Genomic DNA, 25038 nt, shown 5'->3' with positions numbered 1-25038 from the left:
GCAAAAGTGAGAGCTAATAGCCCAGTGGCTGCATTGGTTTCAGTCAGTTGATCAGTAAGGATTTATGTGCCCACTGTGTGCCAGACACTTGTGCTAGATGTTAGAAATACAGGTACAAAGAATCAAGCAATTTCTACTGTCAGTAGACTTGCATTCTAATGGGAGAAACAACAAATACATACAAAAATGCATTCAACAGAAATATAAAGTTAATAGATATATACAAAGTAATTAAAGAAGAAGGGCAATTGCAGTAAAAGAGAGATCAGGAAAGGCTTTGTATGGAAGAGAGGGACTCTGAGGAGGTGGTAAGGAAGGAGTACATTCTGTCATTGGGGACAGCCAATGCAGTTGCATGGGTACAGAGATGTAGTGTTGTATGTGAGGAACAGAGATAAAGACCAATTTGGCTGGATTGCAGAGTGTGGGAGGGATAGTAATGGCTAGTGAAGCCAAAAAAAATAAGTTGGGTCCAGGTTGTGATGGTCTTTATATGTTATTCTAAAAGCAGTGGGAAGATACCAGAGTCTATTTGATAGGTCATTTGTGAAGAGATTTGGAGAAAGTGACTACTCTTACTGATCATATACTTGTATTATTCTTTAATTAATAATGCTGCCCAAGATTATATTGGTTCTTTCGTTTGACAAGTTCAGTTGTTTAATCACGTTCAACTCTTCATGACCTTGTGGACCATAGCACATCAATACTGTCTATGGGGTTTTCGTGGCAAAGATACTGGAATGGTTTTCCATTTCCTTCTCCAGTGGATTATGGCAAACAGAAGTTAAGTGACTTACCCAGGGTCACATGGTAAGTGTCTGAGGCTAGATTTAAATTCAGGTCTTCCTAAGTCCGGGGCCAGTGCTCTATCCACTGAAGCTTAATAAATCTTTACTGGACTAATGAAGTCAACTGAATAATATGAGAAAATGTTTAGAAAGCACAGGGTAAATTTCAATAAGGCAAAATCTTCATAAGACACAAGCTGGTAACAGAAGAAACACTGATATACCTGTGACATAATTTCCTACTTTATTTGCTTAACCATTTGGTTGGCATCACCAACTGTAGGCAGAGGACTGTAGGCAGAGAGGAATAGGTAGGATTGCATTAGGGAAATCTTGTAGTGTTTTAAGTAACTTAAGCTACCACTTGATGCTACAACCCATCTTTTTTTTTTTTTAAGTGAGGCAATTGGGATTAAGTGACCTGCCCAGGGTCACACAGCTAGTAAGTGTGTTAAGTGTCTGAGGCCGGATTTGAACTCAGGTACTCCTGACTCCAGGGCCGGTGCTCTATCCACTGTGCCACCTAGCTGCCCCAACCCATCTTTTTAACATCAGTATTTTCACAGTAAAAGTGCACATGATGGGGGCGGCTAGGTGGTGCAGTGGATAAAGCACCGGCCCTGGAGTCAGGAGTACCTGAGTTCAAATCCGGCCTCAGACACTTAACACACTTACTAGCTGTGTGACCCTGGGCAGGTCACTTAACCCCCATTGCCCTGCAAAAAAAAAAAAAGTGCACATGAAAAAGAGGTTGTGGTTTAGTGGAAAGAGGGCAGAACTTGGAGTCAAGGGAAACTTGGGTTCGGATCCATCCTCTTAACGCTTGCTAGCTGTGTGACCATGGCAAGTCACTTAACTTTTCTAAACCTCAGTTACTTCATATGTGAAATGGGAATATAAAAACAGATATAAGTAATGTCCTAATGCCTAGCAATTAACATTCCAGGTTTTGAGGATTAAATGAGATAAAGTATAATAAAAATGCTTTACAAACCAAAAGGCCATTATATAAATGTCAGCTCTTATTAAGCCCATGAAAAATAGGTTGTTGAAATCAATCAACATTTAAGTGCCTATTATGTACCAGGCATTGTCTCAGAAGAATCAAAATTGAAAATAGTTAGTGTAAGTAGTGTAACTTCTTTACAATCCTCCAACCTACATAAAGTGAATACAACTGAATCCACAGAAGAGAGAATACATGGCAGGGTAGAATCTTTTACAGATTCACACTGGAGAATCATACCAGCCTCCACAAATCCAAGGACAAGGAAATTTGTGGATTTGTGTGAGGCCCAATCTCAGGTTAGGAACTAACTTTTGTAGTAACTCTATTTGAATATCCATAATATCCCTCCATCCTCCCTCCTATTCCCCCCATATTATCCCTCTCCATAAGCAGCATGTGCTGATTCCATCCAATCACAAAGAGGGGGGCGGGGAGCAGCTAGGTGGCACAGTGGATAGAGTACCAGCCCTGGATTCAGGAGGACCTGAGTTCAAATCCAGCCTCAGACACTTAACACTTGCTGGCTGTGTGACCCTGGTCAAGTCACTTAACCCCAATTGCCTCTCCCCCCCCCAAAAAAAAAGGAGGGGAACCATAAGCAAATTAGGAGGGTAGGGAATAGTTTACGTGTCAGATCCATGGAGAAGAAAAGAATTTATGACCAAACAAGAGATAGAGAACATTATGAAATGCAAAATGGATCATTCTGATTATATTAAATTAAAAATTAAAAAGTTTTTGCACAAACAAAACCAGTGCAACCAAGAATAGTTCTTCCCTTCAGACCACCCTAGATAAGGTCTGGTGTGGTGAGGGAGAGGCAGAGGAAAGGGACAGGAAGTAGAAAAGATGCCCCTTCTGGCTGTTAGGGCTGGAAGGCTAGGCGAGGGAATGGGCACACTTGAGAATGTTTCTTTCTGCTAGTATTAGGTCTGGGCATCCTAGAGTCATCAGGAGTAAGCACAGGGACTGTTTTTTTCCCTTTTTATGCATCTCTAGCTCTTAGCACAGTGCCTACTACATAGGAAGCATTTAAAATATGGTTGTTGATTGGTGGAATCTCTCAGATCTCCCTCCCTGAGAGTAAATGTAGCAGATGCTATAATCCAATAATGTGCTAAGATATTTGACATTTGATAGGACCTTCATATGATCCTGGTCCAGTTATGGACTCAGTAACTGCTCAAGCAACTGGGTACTGAGAAGAACTTGAGAGTAGGAGTGCAGAGGGAGGGATTTAAATTTTATTTTATATTTTAATAAACATTTATTGCTTTTCCCTCTCACTTCCTCCCAAGAAAAAGAAAGAAAATCCTTGTAACATCTATATGTAGTAAAACAAAGCAAGTTACAACATTGTTCATTCCAAAAAATGTACTTCTGTTCTGCACCTTGAATTCCTTACCTCTCTGTCAGAAGGTGGCTAGCAAAGGTTATTTGCACTGATCAAGTACTGAGAGGAATTTTGAAAGCCTACCTTAATTATTCCATGCCCCAGCCACCCAAGGATAACTTAGGAAACTGAGTCTTGAACAGGGAGTTGGGAAACCTGGTCTTGATCCCTGTCTCTAGTCTTTACTAATATGTAAAGGGATCTGTAATTTCATCCATGTGGGTATTTTTTCTACCAACACACCTTGTACCTTTACCACACCTTAGGTGGTCTTTGAGAATTCCTGTGGATGAAAAATGTATCAGTTTGAACACCCAGGTTCCTGAGCTTCTCTACACCTAACTTGTTAGCTGGTACTTAAGACACCATGTGTATGAAGATTGTGGCAACAGAATTCAACTTCTAGAAAGTCACAAAGCAAGTCATGTAAGCCTAGAAAGAATTTGAATATGAACCCAGTGGGCATGATGTTTCTGAAGGCCAGTTTAGCCAGCATCGAAGGATTGTCTAATAGGAGCTAAAAGCTGCATCAACAGAGATATTACCTACAGAGTGGAAATCAAAAGGAAAATTTGAGTATTTGAAATTATACAATGTGCTTTCACAACTATAATGCAATGAGGTAAATAGTGTTAAGTACATCTGGTGGTACAGTGGAAGAAGACTTGAGTTCATATCTTCCCTCAGACACTTGCTTGTGTGACCCTTCCCTTTGCCTGCCTCAGTTTCCTCAACTGTAAAATGGAGATAATAATAGACCCTACCTCCCAAAGCTGGTGTAAGAATAGAATGAACTATCTGTAAAGTACTTAGCACAGTGCCTGGTACATGGTAGGTGCTTAATAAATGCTTATTCCCTTTCCTCTCCCCATGTAATCAAGAGTTTACAGTTTTTAAATTTAGGAGGGCAGGGAAGGAGTTTGGGGTTTTTAATCATCTTTTTTTTTTTTAAAGCACTTTCTTTGTGGAATACCACTTTCCTATTGATGCCTCCAGAAGTGACACAGAAGATATTTCAGTGACCACAGAAATTATCCGACTAGCTTCCAGTAAAATTACAGGGGGAGGTAATGATTACATCTCTTTTCTTTTCCATAGAGGGTTTGAACTTGGAAGAAATTCTGGAGCTCTTATTTGACTTTCTGAAAGCTCTTTGAAAATGCCTTGTCTAATAAACTGTTGGGAAAACTGAAAAGCAGACAAACAAAAACTAATTATAGACCATCATCTTGTACAATATACCAAGAGAAACTGCAGATAGGTACATGACTTAAACATGAAAAGTGACATAATCAAATTAATGGATCAAGGAAGGAACTATGAATGGGGAAGACATCCTGACCAAGCAAGATAGAGAGGATTACAGAGGGTAAAATGGAAAATTTTGGTAATACAAAATTTAAAAGGTTTTGCACAAACAAAACCAAAACAGCTAAAAATTAGAGAGAAGCAAGATGAATGAGGGGGAAAAAAAATCTTTGCACCAAGCTTGTCTGATAAAACTCATTTTTAACATAGAGAACTGCCTAGTCCATTCTTTAGTCAGCAGCTTGACCCAAGAGCCAGAAGAACAGTTTTCTAGTTACTTTTTTTTAACCTTATACGAGTCACTTTACATCCTTGAGCTACAGCTTTGTCAATTTTAAGATGAGAGAATTCAAGCAGATGATCTCTAAGATCACAGGAATTAGAGGCTGAAGACCTGGAGTCATCTCTTGACTGCTTCACACGACCTGTGTGATCTTGGACTGGACAACATAAACCTTAAAGTGCCTTCCAGCTCTAAAATTTTATCTTTTGTATCTAAAGGCCTGTCCATATCTATAAGAATACACCCAACCCAATTTCATGATGAAGTATACAAGAAAAAGTAACATGAGTTCTGAGTGAACAAAATAATATGGGACAAAATTAATATGGCCTATACTAAGAAGTAATTTGTTGTTGCTCAGTCATTTTAGTCATGTCTAACTCTTCATGACCCCATTTGGGGTTTTCTTGGCAAAGATACTGAAGTGACTTGCCATTTCCTTCACCTCATTTTACAGATGAGGAAACTGGGGCAAACAGGTTTAAGTGACTTTAACCCAGGGTCACACAGATAGTAAATGTCTGAGGCAAGATTTGAACACAGGTCTTCCTGACTCCAGAAAGTGGCTCTATCCATTACATTACCTAGCTGCCCTTCAAAGGAGTAAAGGAACAAACAAATTATGTAATATGATCCTAGGTATCAAGGGAGACACAAAGATAAATACAACATACCCACCCAAAAGAATCTTCAGTCTTTAAGGACTGACAAAATAAGAACCCAGGTAATTATGACATAAATGGGTATATGATAAGGGTATGAATTAATTGCAAATACTGCAGAGGGTGGTTCCAGTAGCTCCGGTTAGGAAGTTGTTAACAGTAATCCAGGCAAGATAAGATGAGTTCCTGAAATAGGGTGGTAACTATGTGAGTGGAAAAAAGAGGAGGCATATCAGAAGCTGTTACTCAGGCAGAAACGATTAGATTTGACAAGTGATTGGATATGTGAATGAGCAAGAGAGAGAATTTAAATATGACACTGAGGTGGTGAATCTGGGTGATTGAAGGATGATGGTGCTGTTGACAACCATAGAGAAGTTTGGGAAGAGGTTGGATTTGGAGAGAGAATGAGTTCTGATTTTGACATGCAGAGTTTAAGATGTGTAGATGGTGTCCAGTTCAGAATATCCAAAAGCACTTGATAATATGGACATAATACTAGATTAGAGAAATGACAAATGTGAAAGTACTTCTAGGATGAAACAGAACAAATTGAATCCCTCCCTCATGTAATAGGCCTTCAAATACTTGAAGACAGCTATAATGTCCTTGCTAAGTCTTCTGTGCAAAACCTGTCCCAGCACATACACAGCATTTTCCATGCACAACATTACATATCTTGCCTCTTTGCTTGTGCAAGTGGCCCTCAGCCTGGAATGCTCTCCCCTCACTTCTTTTTTTTTTTTTTTTTTTAGTGAGGCAGTTGGGGTTAAGTGACTTGCCCAGGGTCACACAGCTAGTAAGTGTCAAGTGTCTGAGGCCAGATTTGAACTCAGGTACTCCTGACTCCAGGGCTGGTGCTCTATCCACTGCGCCACCTAGCTGCCCCTCTCCCCTCACTTCTGCTTCACAGAGTCCCAGGCTTCCTTCAAAGCACTACTCAGGTGTGACCTCTCTCCTAAAGGGCCATTCTTCATCCCCTTAGTCATTGGCATCTCACCCTTTTAGAAGTATGTTGTTACATTTGTATAAGGTTTTTTCATCCAGTAGAGCATAAACTCGTTAAGGGAGCATTGAGTACTTCATTTTGGTCTCACTATTGCTGGCACCTAGAACACTTATGATGTGCTTTTTAAATTTATTATATTGACTTGACCTTTCAAGATGGAAGGTATTTCACACGGCATAGATGGGACTGAGGTTGTAAAGACATTACAAGCCTAAGTAAAGTTATGCTGGTGGAAAACACAGCATGTGTCCAAAGAAAGGTCAAGTTTAGCAGAATCTCTCACCTCATCTTCATCCTCTTTAAAATGAGAAAGTTTTTCCAGTGAAAAGAGTGCTGGATTTGGAACCAGAAAACCCTGATTCAAATGCCACTTACTACCTTGAAAGGGAGTTGGGAGTAAGGAGTATTGATGATACCAGAAAGCTCATTTCAGTCAGATCAGGGTACACAGACTACACGGCCAAATCTGGCCTGCTGCTTGCTTCTATATGCTCAGTGAGCAGTGACTGGGATTTAAGGCATAGTTTGTAGACACACACACACAACACACACCACCACCACCACCACCACCACCACCCCAGCCTCGGCATTACATCATAGAGAGCTTTGAATATTAGGCTCAGAAATGTGGGCTTGATCCTGTAGGCTACCAGGCTCAATGAAGGAGTTTGGGACCAGAGAGTAACATGGTCAAAACTGGGCTTTAGGAAGATGAATCTGGCATTAACACATAGGATGGATTAGAAGTAGGAGACTGCAGCATAGATTGAGGAGAAAAATAGGGAACTGCATTTCCAGTAGAGGGAATCACATGCCCATACCTGATTTATTTGTTTATTCATGTCCATTTCAGTAGTGAAATTTCAGCAGCGATACGTGTTCCCTGTACGTTTTGATGGAACAATGATAGAACACTGGTGGAAAGCTGATCTCACTTTCAAAATATACATGAAGAGAAGCACACAGAGAAAGGTACTTCAACCAAAGCTCATTTTCTCTCTCTCTCTTTCTCTCTTTCTCTCTCTCTCTCTCTCTCTCTCTCTCTCTCTCTCTCTCTCTCTCTCTCTCTCCTGCTCCTCCTGCTCCTCCTCCTCCTCCTTCCCCTTGTAGGGGATAGATGGGAATGGGTTAACAAAATATAGCATGTTTACTGTACCTGAGCAACAACCTCAGGGTTGTCAGCTGGAAGACTGGCAATGTGACTCCAAGGCTGTAGCCAGGATACTTATTAATGAACATATTAATCAAATAGAATGCACTAAACAATGTGTTTTAGTTAAAACTAGCCATTCCCTGTAAAGAATATTTTGTTCCTGTATTCATCATTGTGAAAGTTCTATGCTACATTGTTTAAATTTGTTCCACTGGCATAGGCACACTGACCATCAGGACGAATCTGAGAGTGCATAAAAATTCAGGATTAAAGTTTGTCTCTGGTGCATGGATTGAGACCCCTGCTCATCTCATTTGCAACTCCGGCACCGCCCCCCCATACCCATTCAAACTATTTAGAGATATTTAAACTCTTCTCCAGAAATGTTCAGTAAAAATAACACATGGAGAAACCTTTACCTTAAAAAATGAATAGTAGATTGGTATGTCACTTGTTTATCACAAACTTTCTCAAATCTCTACAGCTAAAAGTGATCTTTTTCTTCAAAAAATTTTATAGGGGCTGCTAGGTGGTGCAGTGGATAGAGCCCTGGATTCAGGAGGACCTGAGTTCAAATCCGGCCTCAGACACTTGACACTTACTAGCTGTGTGACCCTGGGCAAGTCACTTAACCCCAATTGCCTCAGCAAAAATAAATAAATAAATAAATGATTTTCTAGCACATTTCCTAGATTTCTCCTTATCATATTCTGTATGAAATATTAGTATCAGATTTATTACTGGAAGGAATATCAGAGGTCATCTTGTCTAACCCTCTTATTTTATAGGAATAGAAACAGACCTAAAGAGATGGACAAGTCTAAGTCACTCAGGCTTGTCCAATGTCACACCTGTAAGAAGTGCCATAAAGCCAGGGTTTGAACCCGGGTCATTGACTCCAAGCCCACTGCTCTTTCAAATACCATGTTCCCTTTCAAATATATGCATATGTTGTCTCTTCACAGCTCCAAAAAGAAACCTCACAAAACCATAAATTCTTTAAGGAGAGAGATTATGTTATTTTTCATCTTTGTAAAGTGAGCCTATGATCTTACTCATCATAGTCACTTAATAAATGTTTGTTGAGTTGTTGAAAGGCATATCATCAGTGATTATCTTTGAGAATTTGTTGGAAAGATCATGGAACATAAAGAGAAATAGGGAAGATGAGGGAGATGGGCAAATTTTGGAAAGAAAGGTGAATTTAGTTTGGGATATGGCGTGTTTTCTTATATCACTGAAATATTTAAGTTTGCAGACCAAAAAAAATTCAATTTCTTCTAGTCTTTTTATTCATACTTAAAATGTAAGAGATTCCCTCTGCACCTTTGGAAGTTTAACACAGCTTTTCTTTCCTATCTGTTTCAGGCAGAGTTAATTGGTTCAGCAGTGCTTCCTCTGCAAGAGGTCATTTGCTCAAACCTGCTCTCTTTCAGTGGCCAGCTGCCCATGGAGGAGAAAAGCCAGGCATCATTTGGACCTCTCAAGGTACATAAATGTCATTATAGACCTGCTGCATTTCACCATATATGTTCCCAACCTTTATTACCAGCAATCTTTCTTTCCCCTGCTCTTAACAGTCACTCAATTGGGTCATTTCCTTGTAAACTCCCGCTTTGTAATCCCCTAATTCTTGTGGCTTCCCTTTAATTGCTACTACTCATCTTTGTCCAACTTAACCCTATACATCCTCAGTCTCTGTTCTATTCTAACTTCTTTTTATGCCCTCTGCAGTCCGACTCCGTTGTTAACAAACTCCCCCTTCATCCTAGATCTCTTTCTCTCATATTTTTTCCATCTTTTTTGTGCTCGTGGTTACTGTATGCCAAACACTTTGCTAAGTTTTGGGGGTACAAGTAGAAAAAGAAAACAAGTCAATATGTACTCTCAAGGTGCTCACACTGTAATTAGAAGAGAGCACACAGAGGCCTGCAAGACTTTTTCTAGAAAATAAATCACCTGTCATCACTCCCTCCCTTCTGATTGTTCCTTTTCTCCTCCCCAACATGCTGGTTCAGGAAGAGAAATTAATATACTCCCTGCTCCCCACTGCTTCTTTTAGACCCTTCCTTGGTTGCTATTAGCTAACATTATCACCTTTTTCAAGGTTCACTGCATCTGTTTCTACACCTTATTTGAATCCTTGTTCCTGTGATTTGCCTGTATCCATGTTATGTTTCTTCCTTTTTCATGAAGTTTCATACCTAATTCACAGTCTTTTTTGATGACTTTAACCCCATCTGTATCCTTGGTAATCCAGTCATATTACTGTCCCTTTGAACATCCTGGCCTCCCAGTTCATGAACCTTCTCACCTTTCATGATCTGAATCTCCATTTTATCCCTGTCATGCTTTACACCTCATTCTCCCTCAAAGCTGGTTCATCTTTATACTCCTAAGCTTTGCACTTCCCCTCTCTAAAAATTATCTCTTGACTTTACATCTCTCTTGCCTTACCCTTTCTAAACATATTCTTCATCCTCTCTGCAACCTCCATTTGTTCCTTCCTACTTTGTTCTCCCAGTTCATTATCAGTTCTTACCTCACTCTCCTCCCTTCATATTTTTAATCCTATAGTTAACCAGTTCAGATATTCACCAATGATTATTAAAGTACCAGGCACATAGTAGGCTGTTAATAAATGCTAGTTGACTGACTGTACTGTCTTCTGCTTTTAATTCCCTTGACCCTTCATCTTTCTGCTGTTCATGTCCTGCCATTCATTCACACTGGGTCATCTCCATCAAATGCCTTCCACATTTTTCCTCATGAGCTACTGAATGTTGATAGAGGAGGCTGATTAATTCAACCTACAGATTCATGTTATATAAACTCAATTAGGCCCACACTTCTATACAACAGTCCTTTTATCTTTTCCTTATTGACTATCATGCTCCCTGCTGTGACTGTTTCAGACTTTTCCCTCCAGTTCCAAACACCATTCCCAGCCTCTCTCAGTCCCTCCCTCAGATGACCTTACAGATGACTTGAGAAAATCAAGATCACCCTTTGTGTGCTCCTTCATCTTTGTCCCATTCATACCTTAAACCTCTTCCCCATTTTCACTTTTCTTTCCCTTCTTTGTTCTAGTCTTAGAGGATGAAGAGACCCTTCTCCTTTCCAAGGCTAATGACTCTACTTATTTCCTTGATTTCTTTCCCTCCTATTTCCTTCAGAAACTTCCCCAAGAATCATTCCCCTCAGTTTTCATTATTTCATTATCCACTGACTCCTTCCCTACTACCTACTAATATATTCAGGTCTCCCTCCTTAAAAATATTTATTTGACTGTATGGTTCCTTCTGTGATAGTTATGTATCTGTTCCCACTTTCAATCCAAAATTCACCCTCTCGCTCCTCCCATCTCAATGATATCTGACCCCTAATTGCCTAAGAACAATTTCCACCACTTCTCAGTCTCACCTGTCCATTCCCTCATTCCTACCCACCTCAATTCTACTATCTTACTCTAGATCTATAGAAATTCCTTCAACTTTACCTACCCTCTGTAAAGTCTGTTCCATAATTAACAGACTTGAACTCACATCTTTTCCCCTAATCCCACACCTTCAGCAGACATTCAACTCTTTCTGTTCTGGGCTCAACCATATTCCCATTTATTTAGGTTCATAACCTCAGAGTAATTATTCTTCTCCCTCACCTTCCCACAACCCCCCATATCCAGTCAGTTGTTGATTTCCTTTCAGTTCTACCTCTACAGTATCTCCTGCATGCATCCTCTAGCCTCCACTCACGGGCTCACTATTCTGGTTCAGGATGTCACATCTGTCAAAATAATCTTCTTAGCTCCTTCAGAGTTATCTTGGATCAAGATGTTCAGAACAGCTAAGTCTTTCACAGTTGATTGTTGTTATAATATTGCTGTTACTGTGTACAGTGTTCTCCTGATTCTTGTCACTTCACTTTTCATCAGTTCATCTAAGTCTTCCCAGGTTTTTCTGAAACCATTCTGCCCCTGGAGCTTATTGTGTAGGAGGGATGGCCTAGGCAGACCTAAGCTTTAGGGAAATCACTTTGGCAGTTGACTGGACGATGGATTAGAATACAGAAAGACTGGAGGCAGCAATACAAATTAGAAAGTTATTACAGTAGTCCACGTAAAAGGCTGTGAGGGCCTGAATTAGAGTAGTGGCTATATGAAGGTCAAAGCAACAAGATTTGGCTGTGGATTTACATATGTGGAATAAGTGTGAGCAAAGAGTTGAGGATGACCTTGAGATTATGAGCCTGATCAACTAGGAGTGTAACGCACTCAAGCAGTAATTGGAGAGGTTCAGAAGAGGGGAGGTTTTAGGGGAAACATAAGGAATTATCTTTTGAGATAGCTGTGGAACAGTCAGTTTGAGAGCTGGTGATATAGGATGATAGCCTAGGAAAGTGACCAGGGCTGAATATATCTGGTACCCAGTGAGATAGTCCTTCCCAGTTCCTTATCTTTTCTCTCACTCCCAAAATTGCATAATATTTCATTTATTCATGCACATGTTCTATTCCCTGCCCTCCACTTCAGGAAAATGGGATCTCTTCAAAGACACAGATGCTTCATTTTTGTTTTTGTATTCTGACCACATCGTATAATTCCTTGCTTAGACAAGGCACTTGATAAATAGTGGATCATTAAACTTACTGTAGAAATTCTTCCTGATGTACAGATCATTTGAGACTGAGGCAATTTTTCCTATTGGAATATGGTATCAGGGGTTTTTAGAGGCAGCCAGTGGATTAAGCCATGTGCCTGGAAGTCAGTAAGATCAAACCTGGCATCAGACACTTGTATGTATCTGTATGTAACCTTGGGTAAGTGACTTAACCTTTGTGTGCCTCAATTTTCTCAACTGTAAAATGGGGGTGATAGTATCACCTGTTTCCTACAGTTGTTGTGTCAAATGAGATAATATTCATAAAGCACTTAGTACAGTGTCTGTCACTTAGTTACCTAATAAATACTTGTTTTCTTTCTTCATTAAGGTGGTAGGGGGTTATGAGATGAGCCCTGGATTTGCAGTGAGAAGACCTGGCTCAGCTACTTATTTATTAACTCTTTAACCTTTATCTTTCATATGGGCATAATATTTACATTGCTACCTGACAGTGTTTTTGTAAGAATCACATGGAATAATCTATATCAAATGATGTTCCACCATCAAGTGCTCTGTAAGCAGACCCTGCTATTCCAACGCATAATTGAGGATGTTTCCTCAGCTCAGATTTACAATGGCCTTCTGTCTGCTTTGTGTACCATCTCCAGGAAGAACCCCCTGCCTGTTTACTCAATTCCTTCTCAATCCTCTGAGATTCTTTAGATGCAGCTACATGTAGTATATCCCACAGAGGAAAAAGGGGCTTACTCAGAGTCAAACAGCTTGTCAGGGTCAAGATCTGGGTAGGGAACCCAAGCCCAGGACTTTTTTTTTTTTCTGCGGGGCAGTGAGGGTTAAGTGACTTGCCCAGGGTCACACAGCTAGTGTCAAGTGTCTGAGGCCAGATTTGAACTCAGGTCCTTCTGAATTCAGGGCCAGTGCTCTATCCACTGTACCACCTAGCTGCCCCCAGGTCTTTTCTAATATACTACTTAAAGTTAAACTTTCTACCCTTTTTCCTGCCATCTGCCTATTTTTTAGCCTAATTCTAACATATTCATAACTGTTAATTGTGACTCAATTCAGTTGAGAAATAATTTATTAAACATCTGATATATTCAAGGGACAAGGGTGCTGCAGACACAGTGTTAAAAGGAAAGATAAGGGGCAGCTAGGTGGCTCAGTGGATAGAGCACCGGCCCTGGATTCAGTAGGACCTGAGTTCAAATCCGGCCTCAGACACTTTACACACTCACTAGCTGTGTGACCCTGGGCAAGTCACTTAACCCCAATTGCCTCACTAAAAAACAAAAAACAAAAAAAAAAAGGAAAGATAGTCATAGGTCTCAGGGAGCTTATTATAGTCACTGAGAGGACACAGCATAGGTACAAAATAATTGAAAGAGACAACCATGCCAACTGCAGAAGATTTCTTGGACAAGTTGACACAGGATCTGAATCTTGACAGAAGCTACCAATTGATTCTAAGAGGTCAAAGTGAGGAAGGAACACCATCAAGCATAGAAGGCTCCTTGGGCCAAGGCCTAGATGTAAAAGATGGAAGTAGGAGTTTGGGGAAGAGCAGTTTGGTTGATTTCCCATAAAGAACATGAAGAAAAATATAGGAAATAAATCAGGAAAGGGAGTCTGTAGGTAGATTATGTGGGACTTTAAATGCCAAACTCATGAGTTCATATTTTTCCTAAAGACAGTACTATGGAACCACTGAATATTTAACAAAAGAGTAAGATCTATCCTTTAGGAAGATTATTTTGACAGATGTGCATTGCATCCATTGGAAAGGGAAGTTGAAGGAAGGAAGAAGAGTCTGTTGAAATTTTCTAGGCCCTGAAATAGTCTGTGTAATTGAAGAGAAGGGGACAGATTCAATAGATGCTGTGATGGTAGAATTGATAAGACTTGGTAATCCTGGCCACCTGCTATCTAGTGGAAAGAGCTCTGGACAAGGAGTCATTAAGACTGCCGGTTATTAGCTCTGTGATCTTGGCAAGCTACAGAGCTTCACTTTCTTCTTCTCCTTCTCCTCCTCCTCCTCTGCATTGTAGATGAGTCCATTTAACCCCTACTGCCTCCTTTGGATGACTCTTGGTTCCCTCTTCTGTTCTTTATTCATCACTTTATGCTCTGTTTTTGACAGTTATGGGGCTTTGCTGTTGTGAATACTGGCCCCCAAAGGTGATGCAGCAAGTGGCAGGGTGTATGGGGAGAGCCCTGGGCATGGAGGACTATCCCAGCCCTTGAGCCAGTGCCCTCTCACTGTGTGGCTGAGTGTGTCCCTCCTCTTTGGTATCAGTTTTCCCATCTGTCATTTTAGGAGTGGACATTCTTCACTATGTAACACCCGTCTCTTTAAATCCAACTGCCTGGAAAGACTCAAAAACAATGTAATGATAATGAAGGTTTGGAGCCCAGGACAGAACTAGCTGCTTGGGCTGCTGAAGATCCCTCTCCTTTTACATGCCATTCAAGTAAATCAGCTCTTTCAGATTTTTTTTTCTTCCATGGGGTTCAACCTCAGTGGAAATGATCTACAAAAAGAAACAAGATCAGGCTACTTTTTACCTATGAAGTCTTTCCCCAAAATTGACTTCTTCCCTTCTTACTGATGTGCTCTTTTCAAGTAACCTTACAAATAAAGACTAAGTATCACCACTTTATACAGATTACTACCTCAGCATCCCATCAACCCATTAACTTCCTTCCAGCCCTGATAATCCCTGTCCTAAGATTCCCTCTAATTCCAGAATATCTGAGGTGCTAGCTGATACCATGATGCTTCTGTGAGTCAGCTCTCTCCCTCTGTCTTACAGGTCTCAGTACAGCTTGCAGTTGATAGCAAAGATGTTAATGGCACAAACTCTAAGTCACTCAGTGGTACCCAGCAGCCTCCAGTGGCTGTTCCTACAAGCCCGGCCAAACAATTCCCAGGAGCAGGTCAAAGTGCTGCCCATGGCAAAAATCCTCAAGCCTGGACTAAAGTTAATGAAGTTACTTCAAAGCAAAAAGAATACTTAGGACACTGGGACCCAGATCCAGCCTGCCTCACTGGACTGAAGCCATCAATACCCAGGGCTTTGTCACCCTCCAACAGCACAGGAATTCTAATAGACAAATCAGCAGAAGAAAAACCTCTGCTATTACATGTCTTGTTGATGGTGCCTGATGGAAAAGACTTTGTTACTGGAACATCTGAAAAGCAGCAAACATGCAATGTATATTTAAACTGTAAACTCTTCAGTACAGAGGAGGTAACGAAATCCGCTATCATATGGGGCACAACACAGCCAGCTTTCAACTTCACCCAGGTAAACATTCCATTCATCATCCAGTAACCATTTATTAAGCACCCTTTATGTGCAGCTTCCACTGTAGTCTTCCAATAATCTGTCATAACGTGGACATGACCTTGGTTTCATAAAGAGTCTCCCAGTGCAGCACAAGTTTTGGTATGTTTTACCAAGCTGGAGATATTCTCACCTCAGTCCCAAGAATGGACTGTTTCTGTTGTCTTGGGAGCAACTGAACTAAATACTGAAAAGCGTGATACTAAAGGGTTGGCTAAGCCAAACACCAGCCCTCTTTCCAACATAGCACGCTGTTATTCTCTTAATTAAGAGTTACAGTAGTTCGATTTAACTGAAGGGGAGGAAGAGTTTGAAACAATACCAGAAAGGTAAGGTGACACAATATTTTCAGTGACCTTGAATGCTGAAGCAGTGAATTTAGTTTTGAATCTACAGTTTAGTTTTGGGCTCTTGACTCCCCAGTCCAGTGTTCTTTCTACTATGAACCACTGAATTCCTACATATTTGTTCTCACATATTCTTTAACAACATTCTCCACTAGGTAACACCTGTCTCTTTGACCCCCAAGTGTCTGGAAAGACTCAAGAACAATGTAATGGTAATTGAGGCATGGAACAAGGTTCGGAGCCCAGGACAGGACAAACTGCTTGGGCTGGTGAAGCTCCCTCTCCATCAGTTTTATGTGTCATTCAGGTAAATCAACCCTTTCAGGTTTTTTTTTGGGGGGGGGGCAGGGCAGGGTAGTGAGGGTTAAGTGACTTGCCTAGGATCACACAGCTAGTAAGTGTCAAGTGTCTGAGGCCAGATTTGAACTCAGGTTCTCCTGAACCTAGGGCCAATGTTTTATCCACTGTGCCACCTAGCTGCCCCCTTTCAGATTTTTAAGAAATTTTTTTCTTCCATGGGGCTCAAACTTAGTGGGACTGATTTGCAAAGGAGAACAAGATCAGGCTACTTTTCACTTAGAAAGTCTTTCCCCCAAATCGGCTTTAGAGCTAGAACAAAACCTGAGAGATGGCCTTGTAGCTGAGGGCAGAGACCAAGGGTTTAGTAACACCCAGGTTGAGATGCCAGCTCTCTCAGCCAAGTCCCTTCACTACTATAAACCTCACCCTTTCCTCTGTACAATGTAGAGATGGGGATGGGGATTGGGGTGGGGGGTGTCTTTCCAGGGGGAAAGTACTAGTGACAACCTTGAAAGTTACATGTTAAATTTTTGTAGACTCAAACAGAAGAGCAAGCTATACACAATAGAAATTCATAGCTTTATGTAAAGTCTTATTTTTCAGTTTTTTTGTATATAGAAATGATCATTTTATTTGGTTAAGAATAAAAATTAGGGGGCAGCTAGGTCAGGAGGACCTGAGTTCAAATCCGGCCTCAGACCCTTGACACTTAACTAGCTGTATGACCTTGGGCAAGTCACTTAACCCCAATTGCCTCACCAAAAAAATAAAAGAATAAAAATTAATTTTAAATAAGACTTCAATAATGTAAAAGTTGGATCTAGTTTTTAAAAAAGAGAGAGAAAAGAAAAACACTGGATTTGGAGTCAGAGGCCTGAGTTTGAATCCTGCCTCTGACACTTAGTGTCTTTGTAACCTTGAGCAAGGCTCTTCACCTCCCAGGATCTTGGTTTCCTCCTCTGTAAAATGAGGGCTTCTGTGATTCCTTCCACTAACCCCACAATGCTGTAACTAGACTATCTCTGAGGTGCCTTCTAGTTCTAAATCTCATAATTCTAAACAAAAATGCAAACAAGTTCATTTTCTTGCCCCCAGGTTATTCTGTTGTTAAATAGCAGAGCCAGGGTTTGAAACCAGTTCCTCTCAGGGTGCTTCTAGCCATACCACGCTGTTTATTGGTGGGGAGATTAGCTGCTATTAGTTTCTCAAGTTAGAGTTCCTTTCACAAGAGCAGTCATTCTTGTCAAATCAAAGGGTAGAGATAAGTGAGAAATATGGCAACTGTATATCCTAAAGAAAACAGTGATTAATGATCACTGTAAGCTAACTCAAAGTTTCTACCCTCTTCAGAGACCCCAAGATTTCTCACCTGCTTCTTGAAGCTCAGTACCCAGTGGTTGCAGTTGACAGCTACATACCGGTGATAGATGTGTTCACAGGACATCAGAATGGAAGCCTTCGGGTATTTTTAGCTATGGGCTCTGCTAATCAGATAACAGCCCTGCAAAGGTTGAAGAATGAAGATGGACCAGTCCCTTCCTACAACACCAGGCCAGCTCATTTTCTGGACCAGCCACATACATCTCTTGTTATGGTAGTATCCAATTACTTGAAGGTGAAAGTTAAATACAGTGAATGAAGACCATAATTTCCCTTTTTCAGTACTATTTCAAAGTAAAGCCCACTTTGATAAACTGTTTATCTATTTCTTGGTATAGTAACTGAAATAATAATTGTAAAAAATGAAAGACTAGGGGCAGCTAGATGGCGCAGTGGATAGAGCACCGGCCCTGGAGTCAGGAGTACCTGAGTTCAAATCCGGCCTCAGACACTTAACACTTGCTAGCTGTGTGACCCTGGGCAAGTCACTTAACCCCAATTGCCTCACTAAAAAAAAAAAAAGAAAGGGAAAAAAAAATTAAAGACTAGCAAAGTGGGGGCTGAGGGGTGAGTCGCCACAATCTGGTGCTATAGGTTGTTCAAATATTATCATCCCCTTTTTAAAGATGGGAAACTGAGGCTCAGAGATATTGTAACTTATGAATCTGCTTGTCATAAATCAAAGTCCAATTTTTTTCTCTCTGCTATCTAATTCAAAATACTTCTACAGCATTTTATAGTTTATAAGAAATTTCACTTCCATCATCCCATTTGATCCTCATAATTAGTTCCATGAGGGAGATCAGGCAGAAAAATTCTGTACCCAGAAATTCTTTGGCCTTCCATTGAATAATTTCCATTTCTGTGTCATTCGATGTAAGACTTTCTATCTGTTACCTCATTCTGATGTCATAACCACCCAGTGAGAAAGGAAATTAAAGTGTTATCTGCATTTTACAACCGAGAAAACCAAAACTCAGAAGGATTAGGTGATTCAGCAGAAGGAGAGCTTGCTAGGAAAGCTGGGATGAAAACTCAAATCATCAGACTCCAAGACTGATCTGCTTTCTGCTTCATTACACTGTTACCCAGGTAGTAGAAGAGCAAGGCTGGCTCTTGTGTCTACCAGGTCAATGAATTAAACCATCATTATTTTTCCTCTGTAGAATGGAACTTTTAATGGAACTCTAGTGCCCTGAATGCTTTGAACTTGTGTGGTGACTACAGCAGGTGTTACTGGCTTCAGTCCACAAATAATAATGCTTAACCCTCTGACCTGATTACTAAAATGACACAACCCAACAGAATCTTGTCCTGATGATATATGAAACCTACAGATAAGATTTCCTTTTGCTCTGTTGGGATATTATATTACCTTAACTGCATTGTTTTACATGCTAGAATCATAGAACCTTGGTTAAAATTTTAAGGTCACCTAGTTTAAACTGTACCCCCACTTCAGTAATTCCATCACAAGTGGTTAGCCAGCCTCTGCTTGAAGACTTCCACTGATGAAAAACTCAAGGAGAAAGTGTATTCCTCTTTTGAATAATGCTGATGGTTAAGTTCTCCCAAATATTGAGCTACAACCCGTTTCCTGTAACTCCCTCCTCTTCCCAGTTGGTCCTAGTCGTCCTCTTTGAGGACAAAGAAAAGCAATTCTCCTCCCTCTTTCTCATAACAGCCATCTAGCTACTTTAAGACAGCTGTAATGTATATGTCCCTAGGTCTTTTTTTTTTTAGTGAGGCAATTGGGGTTAAGTGACTTGCCCAGGGTCACACAGCTAGTAAGTGTTAAGTGTCTGAGGTCGGATTTGAACTTAGGTACTCCTGACTCCAGGGCCGGTGCTCTATCCACTGCACCACCTAGCTGCCGCCCCTAGGTCTTTTCTTAAGGCTAAACATTTTCATTTTCATCAACCATTCTTGTAAGACATGGTTTCAAACCCCATGCCCCAAAGCTAAATATCCCTATAAACATCATCCAATCTCCCAAAGTATAGTTTCAAGTCCCCAGACCATTCAGGTTGCTTTTTTCCTCTTAACTCCAGCTTATAATAATGATTATAATTATAATAGCCAACAGCCTAACTGAAGAGGCTTCAGTTATACACACAGTGACAGTGTACATTTCATGGTTTTTGTAGCGAATTATCACAGGTAGGCTGCAAGGTAATAAGTTTTTTGGTCCAGAGCAACTCTTGGAGGTCCATTTAAATGAAAGAGAACTTATTGTGGCTATCAGTGGGGGGAGTACTGATACACACAAAATCATGTATCCTTCATGTTTGTTATAAATATATGTTTGTTATAAATCTTTTAATTCACATTTTTGTGACACTGCAGTTTCAAGATAAAATCCCAACATTACTTCTTGAGATTAACAGTGTTCTGTCTTCACCCCATTTTATAGCTGAGAAAACCTAGACTCAGAGAGGGGAAGTGATTTATTAGCTTATTGTTACAAAGCTTATGAATTCTGGAGCTAGGATAAGAATATTTCTTTAATCTAAGTCGTGCACTTTCTGCTCTACTGCATCATTCAGTACATGAAGGTCTTTGCTTCATGCTGAAGATAATAGCACTATAAATATGTCATGAGCCCTACACAAGGATCTTAGAGTCTAGAAGAGGATCTAGATAAGGAAGGGCATAAGTATATATAATACAAAGTATTGCCTAAGTATGCATAAAACAGGTGCATACAAAGTATTTCACAAGAGGGAAAAGAAGGTGGCATTTGAGACACTCAGATGATGGGTTTGACAAGTGAGCATTCGCCCCAACAAATTTTAGTTAATTATCTTCTATATCTTATTTTCCACAAGTTTATGTTAATTGTAAATCTTGGCCAGATCCTTACAAAGCTCTGGCCTTTTTTTTCATCACCATATTCTCTCCAGCACTTTTGCTGTTCTCAAATGGCTATGATGGACTTTTAAGCAAATGTCAGGAATCTATCAAGACAAGGAATCCACAAGTTTTACAGGCCATCCTTTCCACAGAAATTACATAGGCACCTAACTAAGTCAACTTAAAATGTGTATCTTTAAATAAAATACAAAGTGCCTTTTTTTCTGTGAATTACCCTTTTTTCTTGATATGTTATCAATTCATGGTTCTTACAGCATTAGAAAAAAAGAAAATCATTGCTTGAGTTACTTTTCACATCCTATGTTTCTTTTTCTCTTTAGCAAAGAGATGGTCAGGGAGATGGACTGATAGAGCATCAATTCGAGATCCATGTGGAAAAAGTTAAAGGACTCATCCCCCTCCAGTCGACAGTCTGGGGAGAAGCAGATTGTTATGTCCAATACTGCTTTCCTATTCAAGACTCAAAGGATAGTGCATTAAAAGGAACTAAGTTACCTGAAAGTGGTAGGTGTAGTAAATCATACAAACTTTTCCTCATTCATTCTCTAGTTTAAATGTCTTTGTATAAGTATCTCCATACTATGAGAATTGGAGGTTGAAGGTGAGGCAGGGTTACAGAGATACAAAAGAAATGGCCTCTATTCTTAGGAATAAGACAAATATTCAGTAATATAGGATGTAATAAATGCCTTGTCTTGGATAAGATAATTTCCAAAGTGCTGTGGAGTTTAGAGAAAGGGGAAATGACTTTTTGCTTTGAAAAATGAGAGATAGCTTTTTGGAAGAGATAGCAGTTGAACCTTCATTACCCAGATTTGTTTAGAGGCAAAATGACTGTCTTAGGGCCTTGTATTCAACCTTCAAACAATGTATTATGCCCTTATTTTCACCTCTACAGTGACAAAAACAGGGGAACAATTTTTTAAAAGACTTTACATTCAAATGTTGATGTTCTGATGTAAGGAAGTAGGGAGAATGACTTATGGACTGATAGAGAAGTCCCACTGGATTGCATGAAAATTTGTATAAAATCTCAAAAGAGGAGAGGTTTCTGAGTGATAGCATTTGTCTTCTCTTGAGCTCCAGATATGATTGTTTACCATGTCAGCTACATAATATAATATCCTTCATTGCTTGTCACAGAATGTTAGACTTGAAGGGCCAGAAAGTAAAGAATATCAGAGTTACAAAAGACCCTCAGTCTTAAAGTGTCAGTGCTAGAAAGGACTCAAAAGCATAGAATGTCCAAGTTGGAAGAAATGTTAAAATTTAGGATATTAATGCAGGGAGGGACCTTAGAGATCTTTAAGTCCAACCTCTTCATTTTACAGAGGAAGAGTTTGAGACCCACAGAGGTGCAGTGATTAGCCAGAATTACCTGTGATTCATTGTCTGCCCCCTGTAGGACCTGCCCCAGAGCTAGAGTGTATTTGGTATTTGAACTATATCACATTGAATTGCTCTTCTTTTCCAAAGGAATTACTCTAAAGCCTTTTCGTTCAGCAACTACACTGTGTGTCCCTGACCCCATCTTCAACCACAAATACCTTCATTCTCTCTTGCTTCCACCGGAAATCCCAGTGCAGAGGCTTTTGCTCAGTGCCTTCTCAGTGTGCGGGCTGGTGCCTGGAGGAGGAGTCCAGTTTGAAATCTGGTGCAGGTAATAATAATAATTCACCTTGATATCACACCTCACAACATCCCTGTGAGTGATTATTGTGTTATTAATCCCATTTTACAGAAGAGGCAGCTATGGCTCAGAGGTTAAATGACTTGCTAAAGGTCATAAAACTTTTAAGGGGAAGAGACATGACTCAAACTCAGGTCTATTATGATTACAAGATCAGCATTCTTTCCTTTATATCACTACACTACAGAGACATGTTTTCTTTGTATTTAGGAAGACATCTGAGAATTCTTTTCTTAGAAAAGAATAAAAATTGTCATCATCATTATATCACATTTATATAGAATATTACAGTTACAGACTTCCAACAAAAGCCCCTCCCCCCTCCAGTTATTCCTGTTCTGGAAGTAATTTCTCAAAGTTTGTGCCAATAGATCCTAAGTTGACATTCTATCAAAATGGAAGGAATTCAGATAGTCACAGTGACAGAGGTAAGAACCAACCTAATTAGCTGAGTGTGGTGAGGCTTCTCATAACAGGGTTGGTGTCACAGGATAAATTTTTTCAACCATATTAGTATTCTAAGAAGACCATCACTCGCCTGAGGCATGACATACTCAGATTCAATTCAGTATCCATTTATTATGGGTCAGGCCCACTGATAAGCAGGAGGGATGCAAAAAGAGGCAAAAGACAGTCCCTGCCTTTGTAGAGCTCATATTCAAATGGAGGAGACAACATGCAAACAAATTGATACAAAGCAAGCTATATATAGGATAAATTGGAAATAATTAACAGGAGAGCACCAAGATTAAGAAGGGTTGGGGAAGATGTGGTTATTAGGAGGTAGGATTTCAGCTGAGACTTAAAGAAAGCCAGAGAGGTCAGCAGTTGGAATGGAGGAGAGGGAGCATTCCAGGCATGAGGGACAGACAGCCAGAGAAAATTCCTGGAGCCAAGAGATGGACTGTCTTATTCATGGAATAGCCAGGAAGCCAGTGTCACTGGATCAAAGAATATATATTGATGAGTAAACAGAAAACTGCAAAGGTAGAAGGATCTTTAATGCCAAATAGAGCATTCAGTATTTGCTCCTGAAGGAAGAGTTAGATGTGGGAGGAGTTTCTTTTTTTTTTCTTTTTTTCTTTTTTTTTTTTTTTTGCGGGGCAATGGGGGTTAAGTGACTTGCCCAGGATCACACAGCTAGTAAGTGTCAAGTGTCTGAGGCCGGATTTGAACTCAGGTACTCCTGACTCCAGGGCCGGTGCTTTATCCACTGCGCCACCTAGCCGCCGCCCCCCCCCCCCCACTGGAGTTTCTTAAATGGAGGGGTGACTTTTATTTTAAGGAAATGGAGTAATGGGTAAATGAAGAATAGATGGAAGTGGGAAGAGACATGAGGCAGGAGGTCCCCCAGAAGGTAATAATCCAGGCCCGAGATGATGAGTGAGTAGATCACAGGAAGTGAGTAGGTTGAAGGGGAAAACAATAACAATAACCCTGTCTTATGAGGGTTAGCTGAAGGAACTGGGGATATTCAGCCTGAAGAAGAGAAGACACTTATTCTAAAAATATTATAAGACTAGAATTGTTGAAAAGAGAAAAAGACCTAGTTGTACAAAAGTGTTTATAGTAGTTCTTTGTGTGGTAGCCAAGAATTGGAAATCAAAGGAATGCCCATCCATTGGGGAATGGCTAAACAAGCTGTGGTATGTGATGGTGATGAAATATGATTGTGCTATAAGAAATGACAAGCAGAATGATTTTAGAAAGGCCTGGAAAGACATGCATGAAATAATGTATAGTTAAGTGAGCAGAACCAAGAGAACATTGTGTACAGAGACAGCAATATTGTTTGAGGAAGAACTGTGAATAGCTATACAATGATCCAAGACAATCCCAAAGGACTAATGATGAAACATACTATCCACCTCCAAAGAAAGAACTGATTGATTGAACACAGACTGAAGTGTTCTGTTTTTCACTTTCATTTTTTTTCTTTTATTCAAGTTTTCTTGTACAAAATGACTAATATGGTAGTGTTTTACATAATTGCACATGTATAACCCTTATCTGATTGCTTATGCCTCAAGGAGGGGGTAGGGGAGGGAGGAAAGGAGGGATAAAATTTGGAACTCAAAACTATAAATAAAAATATTATTTTTTAAAAATAGAGTTGTTGGTCCCAGAGGGGAGCACTAGTAGCAATGAGTGAAAGTTGAAAAAAGGCAGATTTTATTGGAGATCTTCAGAGAGTCTGGATGACAACTACTCAAAGGAGATTCTGTTTTCAGGGGTGCTTAGTACAAAAGGTAGGCAAAGATGAATAATACCATCTCTGTCCTCACAGGGCTTACAGTCACAGTTGAGGCTGTATTTATTTATATATTTGATTATGGTAAGTCCATAAGAGATCTACAAAACTACAACTGTACCATGATTGTAACAATCACTGTTTTTCTATGATACTTTGTACTTTTTAAAGTCCTCCCACATCTAACTCATATTAAGCTAGCAACATATTTCTGAAACAACCAGTATGCATTTATTAAATACCTTGTGCCAGGCACTGTTCTAGGCACTGGCAATACAAGTACAAAGAATGAAACCATTTCTGTTCCCAAAGCTTTCAATCCAGTAGTCTTTTTCCCTCCTTCTTTTGGGGGGGGGGGGTGGGGGGAGGGAGGCAATGAGAATTAAATGATTTGACCAAGGTCACACAGCTAGTCAGTGTCAAGTGTCTGAGGCCAGATTTAAACTCAGGTCCTCCAAGGCCGGTGCTTGAACCACTTCAGGAATTTTTCAAGTTGTTTTTGGACTGGGTAACCACTGAAGTTCCTTCTAACTGTGAATTGTTTGTAAATGTTTCCTGAGAATAGTTTCTCTTTAGCATCTTAAACGGCCATACAGTAATGTAGCAAACACCTTCTTCATCG

At 40.1% G+C, this 25038-nt stretch overlaps 1 protein-coding gene across 5 annotated transcripts in view; it reads left to right on the top strand.

The window, feature by feature from the left end:
* C2CD3 (C2 domain containing 3 centriole elongation regulator) overlaps positions 1–25038 on the top strand; it is a 148283-nt gene that overhangs the window by 55684 nt on the left and 67561 nt on the right. For all 5 annotated transcript variants that reach the window (XM_043991362.1, XM_043991360.1, XM_043991361.1 and 2 more), the window contains exons 11-18: positions 4148–4260; positions 7309–7427; positions 8977–9096; positions 15041–15535; positions 16077–16228; positions 17572–17815; positions 20796–20979; positions 21952–22135. In XM_043991362.1, the coding sequence (XP_043847297.1) occupies positions 4148–4260; positions 7309–7427; positions 8977–9096; positions 15041–15535; positions 16077–16228; positions 17572–17815; positions 20796–20979; positions 21952–22135 (1611 nt within the window). The remainder of the gene's footprint in view (positions 1–4147; positions 4261–7308; positions 7428–8976; positions 9097–15040; positions 15536–16076; positions 16229–17571; positions 17816–20795; positions 20980–21951; positions 22136–25038) is intronic.

This window comes from Dromiciops gliroides, chromosome 3 (genome assembly GCF_019393635.1).
Source record: "Dromiciops gliroides isolate mDroGli1 chromosome 3, mDroGli1.pri, whole genome shotgun sequence".
In the NCBI taxonomy this organism is placed as follows: domain Eukaryota; kingdom Metazoa; phylum Chordata; class Mammalia; order Microbiotheria; family Microbiotheriidae; genus Dromiciops; species Dromiciops gliroides.
Note: the sequence above shows the minus strand (reverse complement) of the source record. Positions and strands in the feature narration are given on the sequence as shown.